We start from the raw sequence: 19956 nt of genomic DNA, 5'->3' as shown, positions 1-19956 counted from the left end.
CTAACATGCTGATTTCACTCCTGACTATATCAAAATATAGTAAACGGGGAATTTAAACACAGACAAAATATATTTGAACTGAAGCCTTTAGGTTTCACAATTAAAGAACCTTTGTGAGCACGCTCACATACCCCACACCCCCACATTGTCACTGGACAAACAAAATCTCACCAGATTCCTAAGTTCAAAGACTCATAACTCTACAAAAGTCAACTGATAAAAATTTTCTTGTGGATATGCACATTTACATATTATGTCCTCATTAACTACAAAGTTTCATGAAATTTTGTAGTGTGGTTTCAGAGGAGTTGCGATGACAATCTGTTGCAGTAGTATATTGAGGCCAATAAGTTCAAAGGGGCATAACTCCTAGAAAAAAAATTGAATCATAATTTCCTGTCGATATGCACATCTACATAGTATGTCCTTATTATCTACAAAGTTTCATGAAATTTTGTAGTGTGGTTTCAGAGGAGTTGCGATGACAATCTGTTGCAGTAGTATATTGAGGCCAATAAGTTCAAAGGGGCATAACTCCTAGAAAAAAAATTGAATCATAATTTCCTGTCGATATGCACATCTACATAGTATGTCCTTATTATCTACAAAGTTTCATTAAATTCTGTTGTGTGGTTTCAGAGGAGTTGCGATGACAAACTGTTGCAGTAGTATATTGAGGCCAATAAGTTCAAAGGGACATAACTCCTAGAAAAAAAATTGAATCATAATTCCCTGTCGATATGCACATCTACATAGTATGTCCTTATTATCTACAAAGTTTCATTAAATTCTGTTGTGTGGTTTCAGAGGAGTTGCGATGACAAACTGTTGCAGTAGTATATTGAGGCCAATAAGTTCAAAGGGACATAACTCCTAGAAAAAAAATTGAATCATAATTCCCTGTCGATATGCACATCTACATAGTATGTCCTTATTATCTACGAAGTTTCATGAACGGACGGACAGACGGACGGACGGGTCAAAAACATCGTTGCGTGGGGTATAATAAATTTTCATTTTTTTCATTGATATTCTGTGAAGATACTATTTTGGCAAATGATTAATGAGATTCTATAAACTAAATAGAAATAAAGGCATGTAAACATTAGGTAATGCCAAAACACATTTATGATTTCAGCCATGATCCTTTATTTGCTATTTAAAATTTCTCTCTGTCTTTTTATAGTTTTCAAGATAAAAGGCAAAACAGAACTAGAGGCTCTCAAGAGCCTGTGTCGCTCACCTGATTCTACTTTGGTTTTGGAAATCATGTAAAAATAGATTAAAATCATAACAGATACCCTAATAATGAGTGAGGCCAAATTTGGTTTAATATTGGTCCTGTAATTTAATAAAAAAATCCTGGTGGCCATCTTGAACAGTAAATCGACAACAAAGTAGCAACACTTCATCAGCACCTCATGAGAAACATTTATGCCATGTTTTGGTTTCATTCCATTCAGTGCACCTCTTGAAGAAGCATTTGTATGTATTTCCCATAGGGTCTTATGTTAAAGGAAGTCCCCCCATTGGCGGCCATCATGGATGAAGGATCAGCTTCAAAGTAACAAAACTTAGTCAGCACCTCATAAGGAACATTCATGCTATGTTTGGTTTCAATCCATTCAGTATGTGGTTCTCTAAAAGAAAACATTTGTATGTATTGTCCATAGGGTCCTTTGTTAAACATTGTCCCCATCTGGCTGCCATCATGGATGAAGGATCAGCTTCAAAGTAACACCACTTGGTCAGCAGCTCAAAAGGAACATGCATGCCATGTTTGGTTTCATTCCATTCAATGGTTCTCTAAATGAAAACATTTTATGTATTTCTCATAGGGTCCTATGTTAAACTAAGTCCTCCGCTGGCGGCCATCTTAGATTATGGATCGGCTTCATAGTAACAACACTTGGTCAGCACCTCATAAGGAACATTCATGCCATGTTTGGTTTCATTCCATTCAGTGATTCTCTAAAAGAAGACATTTGTATGTATTTCCCGTAGGCTCCTATGTTAAACTAAGTCCCCCCCTGGCGGCCATCTTGGATGATGGATCAGCTTCAAAGTAACAACACTTGGTCAGCACCTCATAAGGAACATTCATGCCATGTTTGGTTTCATTCCATTCAGTGGTTCTCTAAAAGAAGACATTTGTATGTATTTCCCATAGGGTCCTATGTTAAACTAAGTCCCCCGCTGGCAGCCATCTTGGATGATGGATCCGCTACAAAGTAACAACACTTGATCAGCTCCTCATAAGGAAAATTCATGCCATGTTTGGTTTCATTCAATTCAGTGGTTCTCTAGAAGAAGTTCAAAATGTAAAAAGTTAACGACGACGCCTGACGCCAAGTGATGAGAAAAGCTCAAAAATAATGATAAAAAACCTCATAGGCAATTACTCCTATAAGGAGTCGTCTGACAGTTTTGGACTTAATGGACTGTAGGTAGATTTCATCATTCTGAACATTTTTCACCAATCAGATTTTCTCTTTCTATAGCTGTTTACAAATTAATAGACACTACATCCATTTTATCCTTATGTTATATTTTAAACCTTAACAGCCATGTTGGTTGGCAGGTTGAATCACTGGACTCATTTCTTAAAACTAGATATCCAAAGGATAATTATGGCGAAGTTTGGTTTTATTAGGCCCAATAGATTCAGAGGAGAAGATTATTGTAAAATTTAACAGATGATGGATGAGAGGCGACAAGTGATAGCCAAAAGCTCTCACTGGCCCTTTGGCCTAGTTGAGCTAAAAAGATAAAAGTATGCTCTTTAAAAATCTATAGTTAATGATTAGTGGTATTTCAAAACTTGCAGGGATTTCAGTTGGCATGACTAAAAATTTCTAAAAATAAATAAACTGATAAAAGTTTTAAATTTAGGAGGTCTTTAAACTGTTTTTGCCACTCTTTATATTTTGGAAGCTTAACATGTACTTCATTCAGCCATAAATTCAATAATTTTTGTATTTGTGGCTCCTTCAAAGGTTCATTTTTTGTGATTTATGTTGTGTTTATCTAACTAATGACAATTCTGCACCATGATTATGCCTTACTAAATATAAATTTACCTGCAGCTGTGAAAAAGGAGGCAACAAGTTCTCAGTTGATGTTGAGACTCCATTTACCTTGACCTCTAACTCTTGTATTCTAGTTACCAACTGTGCCATGTGTTCCAACAAATCTCGGTTGTGTACTAAAAGTTGATGAGAGCGTGCCTAAAAAATATATTATTTAACTTGAATAATTAATCTTAATGTTATTCTGTAATTACTTTTACAGTATCTGATCCTACTAATTTTTTAATAATCTTCATGGAATTCATCTCATGTAAAAATCATGTTGAAATATATTAAACCCATAGATCACAGTGGGGAATTGATTCAAAATAAAACAAACCAAAGATCACATTATTAACTTAGGAAACAGACTTAAAAGTTGTAACAAATTTTATCTTTTTTTCCAATAATTTACTTGGTGTTAAAATAAAAAAAATAAGCAGTTCAAACAAGATATACATATAACATGTAGGATATCTACAGACTTTATTCACAAGGAACATTATATTCTTTGTTACCTTCTACACTAAAATAGCATTTATGAAAAGTACATGTTTATCCTGTCACAGATACAATCGTAAATTTAAATTAATCCACATGTGAGTTAAATTGTCTTATGCACTTAGTTTAATAGGAATATTGTGTAATTTTAACAACGCTCCTTCTTTTGCTGAATTTTTTTTGTTTAAATACTAGCAGAACTACAGAAACTTACATTTGTAATTTTGTATAAGTCTTTCCTTTATATGTTGAATATTGATTATATACCACTTCATTCAGTGTGATACAATATTTCTCCACAAGAGTAGAGACAATCAAATTTTCATATTTGAAATGTGAGGCTTGCCAAGCTTTTTATACAACCACAAAAAAATTTTTGCATTCGTATAATGCTATCATGTCGTCAGAGTGGTCCGAAGACACATTTGGTTCCGGACAATAACTTTAGTTTAAGTGAATGGATCTCTATGAAATTTTACCAGAAGTTCAATACCATAAAAGGAAGGTTGGGATTGATTTTGGGGTATATGGTACCAACAGTTTAGGAATAAGGGGCAAAAAAGGGGTCAAAAACAAGCATTTTTCTAGTTTCCAGACAATAACTTGTGTTTAAGTGTATGAATCTCTCTGAAATTGTACTACAAGGTTCCATACCACAAAGGGAAGGCTGAGATTGAGTTTTTTTTTTTTGGGGGGGGGGGGGGGGGGGTTCATACTTTTTTTCAAAAAAATATTTTTAGGGGGATTTTTTTTTTTCTCATAATTTTTTTGTTTTTTTTCCTAAATATTTTCCATTTTTACATTGATTATTTCTGATCTATGTATATAAGCAACAAATACTGATATGGCAGGAGATACACACCAAACTATTATATAACAGATTAACTTAGTATTGTGCAACAGCACAGTAATGCGCAATAGCAAGAAATCTTCAATTGAATCTTATTGTGCATTTAGATTTTTTAGTTTGGGCCCTGTTTTCAAATGAGTCCATATTAGTCCATATTAAGGTTTGAAGGGTCCAAAATTAAACTTTGTTTGATTTCAACTAAAATAAAATTTTTGGTGTATGTTGAATATGTTGTTAGATTTTGGATATCAGACCATACAAGGTAAATTAAATGTCCCATTTTAAATTTTTAAGATCTTTGACCACATTTATTTTGTGTCAGAAACCTATATTATGTCAAAAATTTGATCACAAACCAAATTCAGACAGTATCAAGCTTGAATATTGTGTCCAAACTTGCCCCAACTTTTCAGGGTTCAACCTCTGCGGTCGTATCAGACTGCGCTCGGCGAAGCATTTTATTAAATATCTAAAATTTAACTGTCGAGAGTGGAGAAATATTGATTGCACGAGATTCTGAGATGGAATCTGTTTCTCTAATGATTTTAAGACTATATGTAGACACACTCTATCTTTCTTTTTCAATGATCTGCAAAAAGATGTGTTTTTATATGTGATGTCATCAGGCACACCTTTCTTTCGTGACGTCACAGTAGCAAATCCAAAGGAAATGCCAGAAAATTTTATGTCATATTTAAATTTTGACCAATGAAAAGATGATATACAAAGGACCTGCTTTTACCTCACATCATTAGTATGATAATGAACACACATACTTATATATTAATATATCACAGCAATGTTGTACTTTACCTGGGCTTCAATTCTAGCAGCTGACTCTGCTGCTAGTTGATCTTTTAACAAATGGACCTGTGCAATAGCAAGCTGTGTTTGGTGTTGTTGCATCTCTAACTGTGCTCTCAGTAATTGAATATGGTGATGTGTAGTCAGTGGAATCTGAGATTCTGGTTCTTCTACATAATGAGAAGAATCTTTTCCCTGCAGTAAAGAAAAAAACAATCTTTAATATACATTTAATCAAACATTCCCTTCTACCTTTATTAGTAAAAGAACTGACATCAACAAAAATGTTTGAAATGTTATGAGCCCTTCATGCTTATGTTACTTTCAAAACAAAACTTAACAGGTACCAAATACCTTACATAATATGCTATACATTAAACTTCTTCGCTAGCCAAGGGTTACGAGAGGAGGGGACTGATCATAGTCCTTGGCTAGCGAAGCTGTCATTAAAGGGCAAAAACTTCATAAAGTTTAAGTGACAATTTCAGTCATGTTGAAGTATATGTAGATCTTGTCCTGCTGATCATTTTTGCTTTTTAAAGTTTCTACATATCTTTCTATTATAGTTTTATAGTTTTAAAGATAATAGGCAAAAACATGATAAAAATCACCATTTAAGGGCAAAAACTGGAATAAAGACCAATCATTACAGCATTATCAACAGTTTCCATGAACTCTATCTTTTGATGTAATTAAGATCAAGACTAAATCAATTAACTTCAAACAATAATTAAAATTTGATAAGAAATTATTTCTTTTTGGTTTACAAATAGTTTTATTTCAAATATATAAGAGATAAAAACTGTGTTCAGTAATTATATTGCCCCAGACAAAGTTTCAGACATTTTTGGTGGAGTCAGCAGTGAAAAGTATAATAATTATTCAACACATCACAGACCAATTACTGTAAAAAGTATTGTTAAAGGCAATGTAGCCAAAATTTAAACTGTATGGTCACAGGTGTTCATGCTCCTCACTTACAACAAGGATAGATAATTTACTATTGACAGTCAGGAAATGTCCTTAAAAATTCTTGTTATTATTCAGATCCTGATTCTATTTATTAAGTGAAAGAAATGACACAGCATTGATTGACTTACATGCAAACAATGTCTGTCTGGCAACAAATGAAAGTACCTTAATTCTATTTCTGTGAAAAATACTTAAGCTCAATGTAAGTATTTTATACCCATAGAGGTTTTATATTATAATTTCACATTATAGTATATTTCATAATTTTTATATTAAACATTCTATGCCTATTTCCCAATCTATCAAGAACCATAACTCCTGAACATGAAAAAAAATTGTCATTTCCAAACTTGACCACCATTTTGTCAACAGTAACAGCATATTAAAATTTTAAAGAGTATTGGCTGATCAGTTCCTAAGTAATTGCAACGAAATGACATTAAGTTCAAATTTCAATTCTATCAAGGACCATAACTGCTGAACGGCAAAAATGAAAATCGCCAATTTCAAATTTGACCACCTTTTGTTATCAGTAACAGCATTTTAAAATCTATAGAGCATTGGTTGAACAGTTCATAAGTAATTTTATGGAAACGACATTAAGTGCCATTTTTCAGTCTATCAAGATCCATAACTCCAATAGAGCAAAAGTGAAAATCATCAATATTGATCTTGACCTCAATTTTGTCATCAGTAACAGTTAACTAAAATTTTATAAGTATTGATCAAGTGGTGCATTATTTATTGCATGGAAACAACATAAAGTGCCATTTTCCAATAGATCATTGACCATTACTCCTGAATGGTACAAGTGAAAATTTTCAATATTGAACTTGACCTACATTTTGTCATCAGCCACAACATAATATAATTTGAAAACCATTGGTAGATGGGTTGATAAGTTATTGAAAGGAAATGACATAAAGTGCCATTTGCCAATAATATCAAGTAACATAACTCCTGAACGGTTAGAGTGAAAATGGTCAATATCCAACTTGACCTCCATTTCATAATTAGTATCAACATATTAAAATTTGTAAAGCATTGGTTGAATGTTTCATAAGTTATTGCATGGAAACTGTTGACAGCTGCCTGCTCATCACCCATCACCTGCCTGCCGTACTACACCAATTTAATAACGTATTTTTCCCCAGAAAAACCCACTTAGTGTAAAAATGATGTGACTGAGTTACTAAACCCAATCAACAAATAATGCTAATATTAAACTGATATCATTACCGCTGACAATTCTCATAATCATGCAGTTAATATAGTTAATATGCTTGTAATGTTTATATTAGAGACTTGTGTCAATATTGCCACCCTCTTTCATGTTTTGTTAGCTTGATAATAAATTTTAACATCACAGCATCCCTAGACATTATGTCTAACTACTAAAAAGCCTTTATAAACAGCCTGTAATGTACACATTTCCTGCTAATATAATAACTGGTACAATAGGTAAATTAGATCATACATAGGTTGTTAGGCTGATGATCACAGTTCGATAAATCGGCTGTCACATGATGGGATAGTATTAAAACCATTATATTGTTGGGTGGAATATGAGTAGTATGCAATATAAATTAAAAATACATTATTTGATGAATGACATTAAGTTATGATCATTCTTCAGCTAGGTCAAGTAAAAACAAATATAGCCATGCACTGCTTAAAATTTCATATTTCCTTGTTCAGTCTATTAAATCTGGGTCAAAATCCTAATTTGGAATATACTGTAGATTAATTATTATTTATGGGGTACCAATTTTTTGTGGATTTCGCGGGTAAAGGCGAACCATGAAATTAAAGGCGTGTATGCATAATTTGGCAAAACCACGAAATCAAATATGCTTGAAAATGCAAGTTTTTCTAAATCCCTGAAAATTGGTACCCACAAAAAAAAAATGAATCCACATTTTATTACAAAGTTCATATTATAATGAATTTGTTACTAAGTTTCAAGTTGATGAGACAATAACGTCAACCAAATACAGCACTGTGGATGGACACACAGACCAGAAAATATAATACCCATCATAATTGTAGGCAGGCATAATAACCCCAAACAATACAGCTAAGTACAACCTTTTGAGTAAAAGGCCATAGAGAAGTAGCAATCAAAAGGTATAATTATGCTACAGTAGGCCAAAAATAGTCTAAGTCAAATTACTCTCACAAAAATTGACATATTAAAATGGGGATGCTGTATGGTTAGCTATGACAATCTTTTAGAGTGTGTTGCATTTACAAGGTGTCATGATGCTACAATAAGCCTAAATTGGACAAAGAACTCCTGCAAAAAATTGTTATACAAACTTCTGTGTAGAACATGGTAGAATCGTCAATCTTTGTTCATCAAATATTTGTACAAATATATTTACTATAATGGCATTATTTAGTTTTCTAATAAAGGCTGGAAAACAATTAGACTAAAATATATTTTAACAATACATTGTTTACTTTGGGTAGGAAATACTTCAGGCCTTAAGTCTTTCCCTTTGGTCAAGGTCAATGGGATACAAGACTGCAAAAATTGCATATATCATTGATATACAATATATATTGATCTGATTCCTGCTAAAAGGTTTTATTCCATTGAAATATCCTAATTAAAGAATGCTCAATCATATTAAATATATAAAAAATAATCTTTAATGAAAATAATCTCTTTTAATTTGAAACCCATATAGACAGATGAAGTATAGCCATGCAAAATGGGACTTGATCATTCTGACTATCATTCAAATTAGTGTTGTCTAACACAAGTCTAACCTGTCAACAACATTAATCTAACACGAGTCTAACCTGTCAACAACCTAAGTAAGGTCACTGACATCATTAACCAAATGTAAACAAATATTTATTTTTTCAGAATGAAAGCAGAAAGTTGGAAGGATCTTTTTCGGGAGGTCAGGATTGGGCCTTTATTTTAGTTGGAATTCAGGATTTACACCTATCAGGACTCGGGAATTAATGATTAATTTTGGGGGATCTGGGAAAGAGTTCTTTATTTTTTTTCCGTGAAATCAGGATTACACCCCCACTTACCACCCCTCAAAGCATAAAGGTAGGAATAAATAAATTTAAAACTAGGAGAAAATCTGATTCCTCCTACCAAACGGTTGGGTGCTCTTAAACAATATTTTTATATGTTTTATCAAATTTTTTAATCTATACATACTGGAGTTTTGGCTGCCATGGCATACAGAAGATCTTGAGCTTGTTTAAGTGCTTTCTCAGGTGTAGACATTGGCATGGAATTATTGTGTTGATGATTTTTATCCTTCCCTTCTTTCATACTCCTCACTAAAATAAAAGTTATCAATTGTTCTAAATTTGACATTATTTAAGAATATAATGCTACTTTTTATAATTTTATTTGGATGTAAAAGTGTTGACCGAAGCACATGTGCACGATCAATGCTTTTACAACCCTATAAAGTTATAGAAAGAAGCATTCAATTCTTGTAATTACATTTATACGCTACAAGCATGAATTTAAGAGTTACATCAAGCTTTTCGTTTGTTTATCTATGCATTGTTTTAACATTGTGCCACAGATAGCATGTGCATTCATAGCTGCTGTATTTTATACGGAAATAAAATTTGATACTGGTGTGCCTCATGATTGTTGTCAGCCAATCAGAATTACTGATTCTAATCACACATACATGTGATGTGATTATTTACAAGAAATTAACAACTGAAAATATACTTGTTTTAAACAAAAACAAGGAATGAGCAGTCATATTGACACCAAACAATGGTTTTTCTGTATTTTGAACGGCATTTTAAGACTGCCACATTCCATACCATTTTTCTAATCTATTAAGAACCATAATTTCTGAATGGCAAAAATGAAAATCATCAATATCGAACTTGACCATTATTTTGTCATCATTAACAGCAATTTAAAATTTTAAGAGTATTGGTTGAAAGTTATTGCATGGAAACCGCATAATGTGCCATTTTCCAATCTATTAAGAAACATAACTCCTGAACGGTAAAAGTGAAAATCATCAATATTGAATTTGACCTCCACTTTGTCATTAATAACAATATCTTAAAAGTTAAAAAGCAATGGTTGTGTGATTTATAAGTAATTGAACGGAAACGACATAAACAGCCATTTTCCAATAGATCAAGGACCATAACTCCTCATTGGTAAAAGTGAAAATTGTCAATATCAAACTTGACCTCCATTTTTTCATCAGAACCAGCATATTAAAATTTGAAACCATTGACAGAAGGGTTCATAAGTTATTGCACGGAAACGACAAAGAGTGCCATTTTCCAATATATCAAGGACCATAACTCCTCATTGGTAAAAGTGAAAATTGTCAATATCAAACTTGACCTCCAATTTGTCATCAGTATCAACATATATTTGAGAGCATTGGTTGAATGGATCATAAGTTATTGGATGGAAACTGTCGACAGCCGCCCGTCATACTTTATCATTTTAATAACAGGATTTTTGCTTCAGAAAAACCCGGTTCAAAATAAATATAAACTGTAAATTCAGAATTTTTTGGGTGCACTTTTCATTGCTATTAATTGTTAAACAATGGACAAAAATGTGAGATAAATTATTGCGATTTCACCAAATTTTGGATACAAATAATACTATCAAAATTGAAAATGCAAGATTATTATTCAGCAATACCTATCCTGATGTAATTTCCCAATAATAAAAACATTGCAGAAATGTCTGAATTTACAGTAGTTTACAATGCATGAATTGTTGCCAATATCTTTTAAGAAAAATCTTCTGCAAAACTGTTAAAATATAGTGTTGCAGAAATGCATGAACCGTTGAACAGCTTTATATAAAAGTTACAAATTTAAAATCTGGGGGAAATGTTTATGGCTAGAAAATCAATTTATTGGTTGTGTTTAAAGTGTGGCTTACAACCACTGATAGAGGAGAAACAATTTGACTAATATTCATACAGGATATCACTTTAGACATAAATATGTATAAAAATCAATTCTATGCCTATTGTCCTTACATTAGCAGTGGCAGATCCAGAAATTTTCATAAGGGGGGCCCACTGACTGCCCTAAGAGGGGGGCCCGCTCCAGTGATTCCCTATATAATCAACCAAATTTTTCCCACAAAACAGGGCCCCCCCCCCCCCCCCCCCCCCCCCCCCCCCCCCCCCGGATCCACCTATGATTAGGACTGCAAATACATTGTATCACTGTTTTCTGTCTCTATCAAAAATTTCTTTCTGAAATATTCAAAAAATCTGAAGAACCCTTATGGTTCCCAAGATGCAGTGATCCAATCAGGGTTAACCTCAAAATTTCACAAAAAAAGAAAATTGTCATTGAAAAGTAATATATGTATTTATGCAAGAAAGGAAAATTTTATAACTGCATACAAGCATGAGCTATTAAATCAAGATGTTTTCTTATAAGTCATATAGATGAATGGATAAATTAGAAATTAAATAGCAATACATGCAAGTCAATAATATACATCTATCTAGTTACAACTGACGTCAAAAATATATCAATAAAATCTTAATTTACCAGTCTATGAAAAACTTCAACAAAATCAAATAACTTAAAACAACTGACCTCTCTTTAAGATAAAAGCCATTTCCTTGCACACCTTACAGAGTCTACAAAATCTTATCTATACCAGTCTTCATCTTAAATAATTAAGATTCCACAAAATTGGCACTAGTATCAAAATCAGTTAGCTTGAAGTTTTATGTGATATCAAAGACATGCTGTTTAATTTTTTTGCAAAAATTTATATGCACAGTTGCCATGGAAACTATTTTTATAGGTAAAAAAATAGTTTGGAATCAAACATTTGTTAATGGTACTCTGCACCAATAATCAGTAGTAATAAGTAATATAATTAATATGCTGTTATGTAATACAGACAATTAGTACCACATGTTTCTATTACAGTGCAGATTGACTTGCTTAACTGGTAAAGTGGCTTCATATGATCTTGCTTACCTGTTCACAGGTCAAATGGAACTACTTGCTTAATTTTGGGTCTTCAATACTCTTCAAGTTAAAACTTTATTTTGGCTTTTTATTTTTTTTATTTTTGCGTCACGTCACTAATTTGTCTTCTGTAGACGAAACGCATGTCTGACATACAAATGATACCAATCTGATGAGTTTTTTTATTCACAAATTTGACAAGATTCAGTTTACCTGGCCTTGATGTGACCTTGTTCTGTTTTTTTGTTCAACGCGAACATCAGTTTAAGGAACCAAATTCTGTGTGGCCTTTTAAAAACGTGCTTTGATTTTGCTTATCAATCCACATAACTTGCATATTCTTATTTACCTGTTGGAAGTGTTGGCAAGGTCCTTAATTATCCTGTGCCATTGCCAATTCATAAATTTGTTATGTACTTATATTGCCTGTTCAAAGGTCTTACATTATCTAAATATTCAACAGTTCCATCATTATCATTATTTTTCATACATTCTGTCAGTTGTCTGTCTGAACATGTTTATCCATATAACATGTGTAACAGATCTGACAGGATATTGTTGTACTATTAAACAGGCCTAACATGATTCTTATAACCTGTTGAACAGATTTGACATGACCATGAGAAACAGTTAAGCATCTGTTCTGATCCTGATTGTCTGCTTAGTAAAAGGTTCAAAAAGAACCAATACCATCTTACTTGCTTGTTTATTAGGACCAACATCATCATGTTTGTCAGTTCAACAGGTTGGCTGACATGCATTATGCTGTTCAGTCAGCATGTTCTGCATGATCTTGCTGTACTGTTCAACAGGTCAAATATTATCCTGACATGATCCAGCTTGCCTGATCAACATAGGTAACATAACCGTAATTGCTTGATCAACATGTCTGACATGACCCTGAATGCCTGTTTGAAAGTTGTATGGATGCCATTATGAGTTGGTTGACCATTATGGAATATTTGTGTCACAGATGTCCATGTTGTAGCATCATATCTCCATCCTGTTTTCTTTTATTGTTTCATCATCGTATACACTTATTATTACCTGACTTTTACTTGCCATGAGAAACATGATAGGTGCAACTAGTCAAGCATGTACTGCTTAATATTTCAGAGAACCCTAGTTCCTACCACTTTTATAATCAACTAAGCTGAATAATCATAATTCTGAATCTCGAAACATTTAATGTAGCAAAACTGTTTCTCTAATTGAGGGGAAAAAGACATTTCTTTCGCATTGTCAGGTAAAATGAATTATCTCAAAATCATAAAAGCTGCTATGTAATAATACAATAAAATAAATCTTTACAGTAAATATTGAAAAAAGAAAGGCAAGGAAATGTTGACTGACTAACAAATGAGCACAACTTTTTACAAGAAGTTCTTCTCATTATTGTCGATAAGTATTGACTGCAAGTCCACTATACTTACTATTTTCATTGTCACAACCATCAGGGAAACTGGCCTGCTGATCATCAGCTTGGGCGGACTGAAAACTTATCTTATGGCATACTTCAAAAGCTTGTCCAATAGTTCGTACAATTCGCATGGCTTGGCTCTGTAAAAATTTAAATGAAATTATTGCTTGGTTGTATGGTCATCTTATACTACAGACCACAGTTTTGTTCCACTTGTAGTAGCCACAATCCCATCCTCTTTTGCTTGATTGTGACATCATTTAATGTAACATTTCACTTGATTCCATAGTGAAACATCATGACTTGCTTACTATTCTAGAATACACAAGTTTACCTCTATAGGTTTGAGTGTACCTTCCTAAACCATAAGTAGTATAATCCAATGCCAAAAGTCAGTCTTCAAATGTGTCCTTCTCACCAGTAAATTAATAAAAGAACAGTGTTCCAATGTCACTGATATGCACATATTTGATATGTACAAGGACAATAAGGTCAAAAAATATATTTTGGGATCTCTTAAGACTTTTAAACAAATATCTTACAAGAAATGTACACATGAGGTCACTAACAATGTTATTTTCCATGCAATTTCTATTTCCCCAAGAGGCATAACTCTTGCAAAAAATAGTTGGTAAGCACTCTTCCAAGACTTTACTGACATAAACCTTTGATATTAATTTCAATTTAATTTGACAAGAAATGTAGGTATGAGGGTGCTTACAATGCATATATAATTTATATTTAAGTGATATAACTCTTTAAAAAATAGTTTTCGAAGTCAGCCAAAACATTGCTGATTTCAACCTATTTTGTAAATTTCATGAAAAACTGGCAAGAATTGTTCATGTGTGAGCGCTTACAAGACCAGAAATTATGAGAATGTGAAAGCATAAAAAATTTGTAAACCTAAACTTTAGAAAGATGAAACTTGTTTTTTTGGTCTTCTGTACCAGTACATCAACTTTATTTCTAATATTCTTCCTAATCTTTTTCATGATGCTAATTTTATTTCATTTTATGATTTTATGATTATCTACATAGAATGCAAAAGAAATAGTACAAATAATGCAATGTTGAAAACTTTACTGACTAAAAGCCAAATAGATATGGGATTTACTAACCTTTTTAGAAGATTTTGGTATTCGATATCCATGACAACATTCCATTTTTCAAACATTTGTTAACAGAACTTTTTGTAAGTCTTCTTTTATCACATCAAATTAATTTTAACAGTTTTCACCTTTCCATTATCAAAATAAAACCTTGAGATAAATATTGTATAATATAAAAACTGAAAAAAAAAAAGAATGATTTCTCATTTTCCAATATAAATCATAAAGATAATCAAATGTATAAGTAGATGCCGAGATAATAAAAGTGAAGAAACAGATGTTAAGTTTTCTGTGTATTGGCTTCTAATTTGTTTTGGAAGTGTATTATTATCTGGAAGAGAAAGACTCATCTTGACAAGATGATTGGTATTAAACATCTGTTTAACACTGTGGCAAGTACAGGTTAGTTTGTGGTATGAAACATCTGTTTAACACCAGAGTATAACACTGTGATATGGCAAGTACATCTTTGTGATATCTAGGAGCATGGGCTTCTCCCCTGTTTGGTACAATAAATGTTCTTAAAATTCAGAACTTTCATGCTGTGTTCAGACATACGGTACTGACTGGAATACTGTAAGTCCATTCATTTAATTGTATGTTCAAGATAATAAACCAATTTACTGGATGAAAGAAACTACCAGGCTTGAGGGTATAAATATGTGATACATATTGACCCCTATCAAATACTATTCATTTTCTCTCTCTCTAATTTATGCTAAAAATAATAAACACATATGGCAGACAACAACCGCTGAATTATATGCTCCTAACTTCAGACAGCAAAATAATGTGGCAAGGTTAAACAGTTCAACAGAAAGCACAAAAATCCCTAATGAAGAGACAAACAAAAATACCAATCTAGGAGTACTCACAATTATTGAAAGCTAGTTCGAATCCAATTTCAATTTATAAATAAACAGTGTTTTCCCAGGCTAAAATATCAATTAGTACATATCCAATGGATTTAGTGTAAAGACGTCATAAATATTCTAAGAAAAGCATGACCTTGTGCAATACCAAAATATAAGTATTTTATAGTTATTAAGCCTATATTGCAGGCCTAAGGTTGTAATTGACAGGAGAATCACATCATCTGAATACATGAGACAAATAACTGAGTGTTTATTTAAAAAAGATTGGGTTTGGTGACTTATTGAGGTAATATTGCAAGTCATTTATGAATATTTTCAACAAATGAGGACTAAAATTATTCTCCTGTTGAACCCCAAGAGTGTATTTAACCAGTTTGTCCTCATATGGTGGATCTAATACAAGATTTGCTGAGGTCATACATATGTTTTATAATACTATAAAATAATGACTAAACCCAAATTTTAAAAAGATTTCTTCTTATCCCTGTGTATATGACAGTATCGAAAGCTTTTTGAAAATCAACAAAGCAAGCAAATGCCTGTCCATCATTAAATATATTTTTACAATACTTATCAGTTACCAGTATGCATTTGGATATATATATTATGATCAGATGTCTTGTTTTTTTTTCACATGGGTTAAAAATCTCGTTCTTTTCAAGTTAAATAATTTCCTTATTGCACTTGTTATTGTAATACCACACTTATAGTTATGTATGTCCCCCAATTTATGCAGAGGAACTATATCCCTAACTTTACATGAGTTGAAAAGTAAAACAAAGCTATTCTGAGGTAAAAACTGTCCAAATTTCAACACTGTTGCATTTGAGCTTTCCATTGCAGCGGAGATGTCAACTTTTCTAATTCTTACATCAAGTTCATTGAAACAATTTTCTTTTTCCTCAAGTTTCAAGCTTGTTCTCCAGTTCAATAAAACGACTCCTGATTTGGTGAACAACATATTCAGATTCTGAAAATATTTTAATTTAATAACAAGTTCTTTAGTTAATCTGGAATATGCATTCTGCAGACATATCTATTAAACCTCTTTTTTGTTTTTCTGTTTTCCAGAATGTATGTTCCAGAATGCTATATTTAACATCTCAAAGTATTCAGATTACTACATAAAACGCTTAGAAAAATATAGGATAGATCACACAATAATCCTTCAAAACTCATGCAAATGTTAAAAAAACAAGACAAAACAGTTAATCAAAGGCAAAGTTATTCACTTATTAGACTTGAAAAAATTCTAGCATGACTGCCAATGTAAACACACAAGATTAATATTTCTAAGTAAAGTAAGGCTTACAGCTTTTTAATATTTATAAATCCTACATATATGTTTGTCAAATGAGAATGTTCAAGAAAATCCAGTCTAAACATCAACAGATCTGCTGCAGTTATCAGTAGGATAAGACTTGTTCTAGACTCATCAAAGCTGACAAAACAGGATATACATCACATCAAAATCATAGCAAATAAATCTCTTCTCATTAAAGTTATATTATCAGAAATATTTTTTCATAATAATGATTGATGAATAGAATTTCCATATGTTTACTGTCCTACATCAATAATCAAAAATTCTTTAATGTTGGAAAAAAATTATCAGTTAAAGTTTTATTTATTGTTTATAAAATTTGTTTTTTCATCAAAAGTTTGTTAATAATTACTGGTTTGTATTTAAAATCTTTATCCTTTTTTTCTTAATTTTTTCACAGAAAGCTGGTTTATAAATTTCAAACAAGAATATGTGTCTATAGGACACCATGCCCCACTTTAATACATTTCAATATCCAGTTAACAACGAAATCTGGTCAAACCCTAATTTGGAATCAATATTAAACAGAACACTTCATAATAAAAAAAATTTAAGTTTCAAGTTGATGTGACCACAAACTACCTTAAAAAAAGACTTTGACCTGAAATTGGACAGAAAGATTAACACACCGACAAACCAACCTGCAAACATAATGCCCCTCTACTATCATAGACAGGGCATAACAAATTCACGGAATAATTTCAGAGCAAGAGATGCATGGATGAAGGGCAAAGAGACTGTACAATAGGCAATACATAATCATTCATTACACTTATGTAAAATGCAGGAACTGTTATTTCATTGCAGACAAGAAAAATAATGATCCATCAAGCAAAATGTCAATTATAGAGTAGAATGTAATCTACATTTCAAATCATTCTAAATTGATTGAAAAGTCAGACATAATTGATCAATTTCTTACTAGTTTTGATCTTTCCCTTAGGTTAATTAGCTGATGAAAATGAAAATTGATCATAATCATTAGGTAAAATACCACCAATTGAACTCTTGGAAATGCTGTAACTGTTGATTGTCCAATCAAGAATTCTCAAGGACTATCTCACTATATATGATCATTGTCCTCATAAACAATGCAACTTTTTGCTGTATAAAGAAATTGGACAGGACTAAATGAAATTCGATATAAGCAGAGACATACATACTAAATATATATATGTCTCTAATATAAGTATTCAATTCAGGAAAGTAAACATTATGAAAAATGGTACATTTTATTCATATGAAATAGTTGGAATATAATAACTTTACTTTTTCTTAGCTTTGATAAATTAAAGCTTTCTATTATATATATATCCTCGTTTCATGGGTTTTCGTGCTATTAAGAATGCATTGTGACGTCACAATTTCCATTGGAAAAGCATGCATAGTACGAATTCATATGACGTACATAACATATGATCTGACCATATATATTTGAAAAGAAAGGATATGGGGTATATACTTATTGTTAATACATTGTATTGCATTTTGTATCACAAACATTGCATTTACTCATGACAATTTTGTTTATGTGGTTTCTTCAATATACAGAAAGAATTCTCTAACACTTTTATATCATACAGGCTCTTTAACACAAATCAATACTGTAGTGTTGTATAGAAGTCTTCTAGAATAGATATCTTAAAATTTTGTGGGCAATTATTAATGGAAGACTCTTTAAATATAATTCTAGTTTGAGAAAGAAATCATCAAGTTTTAATTCATAATTAAATGCAAGTGGTAATTATATAGTCAAGTCCAGTAATTTTGTTCTTCTGATAAGTCTGTGTATTTAGTTTACTTTACAGTAAATGAATGGACATAACTATAATGCAGGCCAAGCTTGGTTCCAATACTGGTTTACAAAGAATTTTGAAAAAGTTTAATAGAGACACTATAGGCTAGAGGAGCTTTTAGTATTTTTAAAATTAGTCAATGCTTTTTCAGCATTTGTCAAATGGTTAGCAATTTTTATCTTTTTTTCAAACAGTATTCCTGGCTGTCAATTGCATCCAGTAAAGAAATAATTTTGTTGTTATCCCTTTGTATAAGCAAAACATTCTAAGTGAACTGTCTGACAACACACCCCATCAGCACTTCTAAACAGACTGACATATCGGAATTCAAAATCACTAATTTAAAAAATATTCTGTAATAAACTGATTTAAAATACAGTATGACATGTTCTACCAGTGTCAATATAGTTCAGTTTTCTTTATTGAATATCTCATTTCAAAGAATTGTTATTGCAATATAGTGACTATTTTGAACATTATAGACAAATGAATTGACAGGGTTTTATAACTTCCTACTCTGCTTTTGTAAATTGTTAAAGTTGTTATAAGAAAATTTAATTAAAATGTCATTTCATGATCTTAACTTTGTTTAAAAACTGAAAATGAACATGTCATATAATATAAAGTTCTTTTGTTCTTATATTATATGCCTCCGAAGAATGTATTATTCTTTTATTACACAAGCCCAATTAACTTATTTACCCTTAAAGATAATTTGAAATAAAACAGACCTTACCAAGAGGAAGGATGGATAGATGCTTATAGTCCAGCAGCAAATATTTCATTTTTATTCAGGATGAGAACAAGTTAATGTATTATAAATATACACCCTGATTTGACTGACAAATCAAATTTTAGAAACTTTGGTTTGACTTTGGTTTGACCTTGTCTTGGACTAAACCAGCAGCATTTTGCATGCAAGTCCAACTTGGAGACCATTTTGGTGGAAACTCTACAAAGGGAAGAGATGCAATAAGAGCATTATTATCCCCCCAAAAATGAAGTATGACAAAACAATATGGTTTTTGCTTTAAATCAATTATAGGTATGCACAAAGTAATTGTCATTCTTTTCGGAGACATTTAAAGGTCCAAGCGAATAATCTCAACTGAGAACAATACTTTTTGTATTCTTTCAATGTGACAGTTCATTGTTTTATTTTCTTTAAAAATTATATGCCACAAATTCGTCACAATTACGGTAATAATAATAATAAAAAAAGGTTAAGAAAAGGAAGCACTTTAAGAAGTATACGGAAGTT

The 19956-nt window shown here is 31.8% G+C and overlaps 1 protein-coding gene across 2 annotated transcripts in view; it reads right to left on the bottom strand.

The window, feature by feature from the left end:
* Nucleotides 1-19956, bottom strand: part of LOC127728236 (carboxyl-terminal PDZ ligand of neuronal nitric oxide synthase protein-like) — a 91426-nt gene that overhangs the window by 6938 nt on the left and 64532 nt on the right. For both annotated transcript variants that reach the window (XM_052235491.1, XM_052235490.1), the window contains exons 8-11: nucleotides 13602-13728; nucleotides 9380-9504; nucleotides 5233-5418; nucleotides 3081-3227 (exon numbers count right to left, since the gene is read on the bottom strand). In XM_052235491.1, the coding sequence (XP_052091451.1) occupies nucleotides 3081-3227; nucleotides 5233-5418; nucleotides 9380-9504; nucleotides 13602-13728 (585 nt within the window). The remainder of the gene's footprint in view (nucleotides 1-3080; nucleotides 3228-5232; nucleotides 5419-9379; nucleotides 9505-13601; nucleotides 13729-19956) is intronic.

The sequence above is a fragment of the Mytilus californianus genome, unplaced genomic scaffold (genome assembly GCF_021869535.1).
Source record: "Mytilus californianus isolate M0D057914Y unplaced genomic scaffold, xbMytCali1.0.p SCAF_2, whole genome shotgun sequence".
NCBI classification, from domain to species: domain Eukaryota; kingdom Metazoa; phylum Mollusca; class Bivalvia; order Mytilida; family Mytilidae; genus Mytilus; species Mytilus californianus.
Note: the sequence above shows the minus strand (reverse complement) of the source record. Positions and strands in the feature narration are given on the sequence as shown.